The following is a 4859-nucleotide window of genomic DNA, read 5'->3' as shown; positions in this document are numbered from 1 at the left end:
TTATTATTTTGAAGAGTAATACTACATCTCCTAATTTCTACCCCAAACTCCCTCGAATGATAACAATTTATTATTTGCCATATCATTGGGTGAGTTTGGAAAAATTAGGGGATGGAACATTTTCACACTTTTTATCTCAATCTCTTTATTAATTAACTAGTAGGTATTTTGTGCGATACATGATAATTTATTTTTAAAATGAAAAATTAATTTTGAATCTTAATATTTTGTGTCGAAAAATTCTGACAATTGAAAGCCAAATTACAAATCGATTTGCTAATGATTGATAAAAAATTATGTCACTATGTAAAAGGCTTATAAAAAAAATTCAAATAATTTTAAAAAAAATTATATTTTTAACTTGAAATCAAATCATCATTTGTATTAATCTAATTTATCAAAAAATTATGAATTTCACTTATATCGAAATATTTTTTTCTGAAAAAAATAAAAATAACAAAAAAATTTATAATATATATAAATAATGACTTGATTATAACTCATGATGTATTTTTTTGATTATTAATTGAAAAGACTTTTGCTAATTTTTTTTGTTTTTAATTGTATCTAAAGTGATGCATCGGTCTTTAATTATATCTTAAGGTGGATTTACTCAAAGGTGGGATAGTAAGAGTTATTCACATTGATGCATAAAAAATTACAAATTCAAATCATAAATAGTGTTTTTAAAAGGAATTAGGCACAAAATTTCTGTAACTTTAATAGTTTCAGTTCTTAAAAAGATTCTGATTAATTATATGACACATCATAATAATTGTAAATTTTTTATACCAGCTAAATTATTTTTGCATACATCTTTTGGCAGGGCTAATGAAGGTACATTATCAATAATATTAAAATTTCAAAATTTTTATTTAAAAGCTACTCAAGAAACATCAATAGGTGCCTTAAATATATACAATTATTTTTGATGAATCATTATTCTTTAAAATAATACTCTACCATTTATCATTTGGAATTTGTTAAAAATTTAACCAAAAAAAATATTGAATTCTATTATTTTAATTAATCAATATTAAATTGAACGCTACACGTGTATATAAATTATTTTTAAAACTAACCGGATGAGTTTTTTTTTTTCACAGTTCCAGAAATATTAATAAATTTTTTGAATTCTCAAAAAATAATATTTCATCTTTTTCCAAATGCAACACTTTGCCAAACGTTAAGACTTTTGAAGTGCAATGTTATATCTTTGCTATTAGTTCAAAGTTATCAATTCATTCCTCATTCTTTGTTTTAGGTAGTGTTCTGCTGTCACCTTTCTTAAAAAAGGATTTGATTCATGAAACATTATTTGAGAGAGGTAAAATGTCGCAGAGCAACTGTGATCATCGTGATAAATGATTGTTTGATGTTATAGAATTTTTTTTTTTTTTTTTTATTGTCTCAAAATCACATACGATACGTCAACCTATATTTCTTTTTATATTATTTGGTGTATTAAGGAAATGAATCATTATCAATATCTTTTTTGCAATTGAGGTTGTTGCAGCTGGTGAGCATTACAAGATTTCTTTTTGTCCTTTTTCACTCAACTAAAATGCAGGTTTGTTCTTTTTATTTTTGTGTCATCAGAAAAATAAGGCTCTTGACAGCAGAGGTGGTAAAATGTTGAGCACTAGGGATCGAAAATTTACCTGAAGATGTTGTGAATGAGATACTCTCAAGGCTGCCCGTGAAATCCCTATTGCGATTCAAATGTGTCTGCAGGTACTGGTACACTCTAATTAAAAATCCTGATCTCATTAGCAAGCACTTTAACCAAGAAAACAATAATGGCCGTCTCCTTGTTCATCATTATATTTCCGACATTGATAGATATGCTATCACTCCTTTCCCTGATGAAACACTTGCTGGCATACCGCCTTTACATGAAAATCTTGATCATCTATAGATCCCAGATTGTATGGGAGAAGTTGTTGGCCCCATTGACGGCATATTTTTGGTGTACACTTGGTACAGTGATGGCGACCGTATGGCTCTGTGGAACCCTGCTATGAGAGAGTTTAGACGCCTCCATGTACTCGAACCAATTTTTCCACCAATTTTTCATGCCATTAGAAATGTAGTTGGATTTGGGTTGGATCCATTGACTAGGGATTACAAGATTATTTGGATTGGCAACTTTTATGAAGTGATTGGTGATGAATCAGGTGATGAATGGGATGATGACATATATTATCCTTATTATGTTGTTGCAGTGTACAGTCTAGGTAAAGATTCATGGAGACATTTCGATCTTCTTACGATGCCTACACTTCATTCCACCTATAATTCTTGATGTGCTACATGCATAAATGGAGCATATTATTGGCTGTGTACTATAGTTAATGATGCTAATCGATATGGCATCCTTTCATTTGACATGAGGCTAGAGGAGTTTAGAGAGATAGGGGTGCCTGCTAGTACTAAGCATAAATGGGGGTCTCTTTCATTGTACAACGGTTCTATTGGTTTGTTCTTTTCTCAAACTGATTTGACTTTGGAATGTATTATTGATATATGGGTGATGGAGGAGGAAGGGTGTTGGATCAAACTAGTAACAGTAAAACCCTTTCCAGAAGTTTCACGTCCGTGTGGGTTGTGGAAGGAGTAGCAGCTTTTCTTTGAAACTTGGATGAACGAGCTAGTGTTGTTCAACCATGAAACTCATGAGATTAGAAATCTTGAAATGTACGGATGTGGCAGTTTTCTTGGGCTTTGGGCTGTTTGCTACAAAGAGAGCTTAGTTTCATTGTTCGGACAAAATGATGAGGATAGGAGGAGGTGCTACCAATTCTCTGATGCGGTTCATGACTTCTTTATTACCAGTCGCCAGAGCCTAGCGTTTAGGAAACCAAATCCAAAATGACCTATTATTATTGTTATCTGATTGTCTTTGAGAGGGTAATTTTTAGGAAAATTGGGCCGAGCTTCGAGTTGGGTTTTGAGGCCCAAAGCGCAGAGGACTAGGTAAAAAGGCCGTACTGAATACTCCGGCCTAGAGGGCAAGGTTACTCCGGCCTTGGGGAGACAAAGTTACTTCGGCCCAAGGAGGTGAGTTTATTCCGGCTCAAGAAGAGATAGTTGCTTCGGCCCAAGGAAGAGTAATTCTACTCCGGTCCAGAGACAACTCGGAGTAGGGTCTTAGAGTTAGTCCGGTCGCAGTATGCTCTGGGAAGACCGGCTTCGGAGTTAGTCCGGTCATGACATACTCTGGCTAGGTCAGTCAGAACTTGCTACTTGGAAGTTTGATCTAAACGCACCAAGGTTGAACAAGGGCAGCCGAAGTAATGAGTTAGAGGAGAAGACCGAGCTAAGGATAGTTCGGCCTTCTATGTGGCTCAGCATAGCCAGTGTTATTTCGGTCATGTTGTAGTTCGGCCATGAAGAAAACCATCCCACTTGGTTTAAGCAGTGGGGAGGGTGTAAAAGGATAAGCATTATCCTTAGGAGAATGAATCCTAGGAGGACTCCGTATGGAGAAATACAAGTCCTATTAGGATTGTGCCATATGAAACTTATAAAAGCTCACAAGCATCACCTTGGAGGAGGTAATTGAACATAATCTTTCTGAGAACTTAGAGCTTTGTCTATTTATCAAGTTTTCTGACTTAGGCATCGGAGAGGTTTCCGGCACACACCCGCCGGCTAGCTCACGTTTGTGTTTGCAGGTGACAAAGCGACGTCGTACGGAGAAGCGTGGACTTGGTCAACAGGATTATACGAGGAGAATTATTTCCTCCCCGTACAATTGGCGCCGTCTGTGGGAATTACAGACAAGAACAAAAACCTCTTGACTAAGCTTCTCCTTTTCTCATTCAATGGCACACATTGAAGACTTGCCGCAGTCCGCCGTCGACGGACTAACTCCAGAAGGGGGCGCAAGGCGTGAGGGATTACCTGCTGTCCCTCCCATGGCGGACTTGGAGCCCCAACAACATAATTCCAGGAGGAGCGGCAGGGGAAGGCGGAATGGCAGCCCTCGTCACTCTCAAAGTCCCGACAGGCAAAAGAGGAGGATTGATCCCCAAGTCCTGGAAGATCGCGTAAAGGAACAGGATGAACTGATTCGGAGGATGGCGGCGGACATGGAGGCCTTGAAACGCCAGATGAAGACCAAAGATGTGGCGACAGGAGAGGGGCGCAAGCACAAGACGCCCCCTCGCCACTCAGAGAGTCGTAGTAGGAATACTACACCTTCCCAAAGAGAGAGCAGAAGCCTCAGGACAGGCGACACTCACTCCTTATCTTCAAGAACTCGTCACTCCAGGTCTGAAAGGACGAGATCCGAAAGATCATACACTGAAGGAAGCACGTATTGGCCTTCACATTCACACCAAACCAAATCCAGACAAACCGAGCTACCCAGGTCATCCGACTTACGAACCGTGCTAGAAGAAAAAGCACGATGCAAGGAGGATGCCAGGGCAAAGGATCCACACCGAATTTCGGCCCTACAATGGTTGGCTCCTCGAACGCATGGAAGCGTCGAGGTTGGAATGCCAATACCGCGACCGGCCTACGAACCAGCGGACAAAGCATTGGCAAGACTACAGACTTCGCCGTTTGTCCCAGCGATCGAAAACGCGCCCCTACCATCAGGCTTCCTTCAGCCGAAATTCAATACATATGAAGGGAAGACGGACCCGTATTCACACCTAAGCCACTTTCGCCAAGTCATGGCTGTGTACAGGCGAAACGAGGCCTTAATGTGCATACTCTTCCCGTCCAGTCTTGGTGACCTAGGCTTGACTTGGTTCGAAAAGCTCCCAGAGGGCAGCATAGCCTCCTGGGCCCAATTGGCAGAAGCGTTCGTGACAAGGTTTCGGACAAACACAAAAACACCGGTGGAG

The 4859-nt window shown here is 39.1% G+C and overlaps 1 protein-coding gene across 1 annotated transcript; it reads left to right on the top strand.

Annotated features, from left to right (window-relative positions):
* Positions 1 to 1930: 1930 nt before the first annotated feature.
* Positions 1931 to 2620, top strand: LOC145803477 (F-box/kelch-repeat protein At3g06240-like). The gene is made up of 2 exons (XM_082896758.1): positions 1931 to 2237; positions 2352 to 2620. Exons 1-2 carry the CDS (start codon positions 1931 to 1933, stop codon positions 2618 to 2620), a joined length of 576 nt encoding a protein of 191 aa, XP_082752884.1.
* Positions 2621 to 4859: the final 2239 nt, after the last annotated feature.

Source organism: Camellia sinensis, chromosome 12 (assembly GCF_055761805.1).
Source record: "Camellia sinensis isolate YWXY chromosome 12, ASM5576180v1, whole genome shotgun sequence".
In the NCBI taxonomy this organism is placed as follows: Eukaryota; Viridiplantae; Streptophyta; class Magnoliopsida; order Ericales; family Theaceae; genus Camellia; species Camellia sinensis.
The sequence above is the reverse complement of the archived record's forward strand: the minus strand, read 5'-3'. Positions and strand labels throughout refer to the sequence as shown.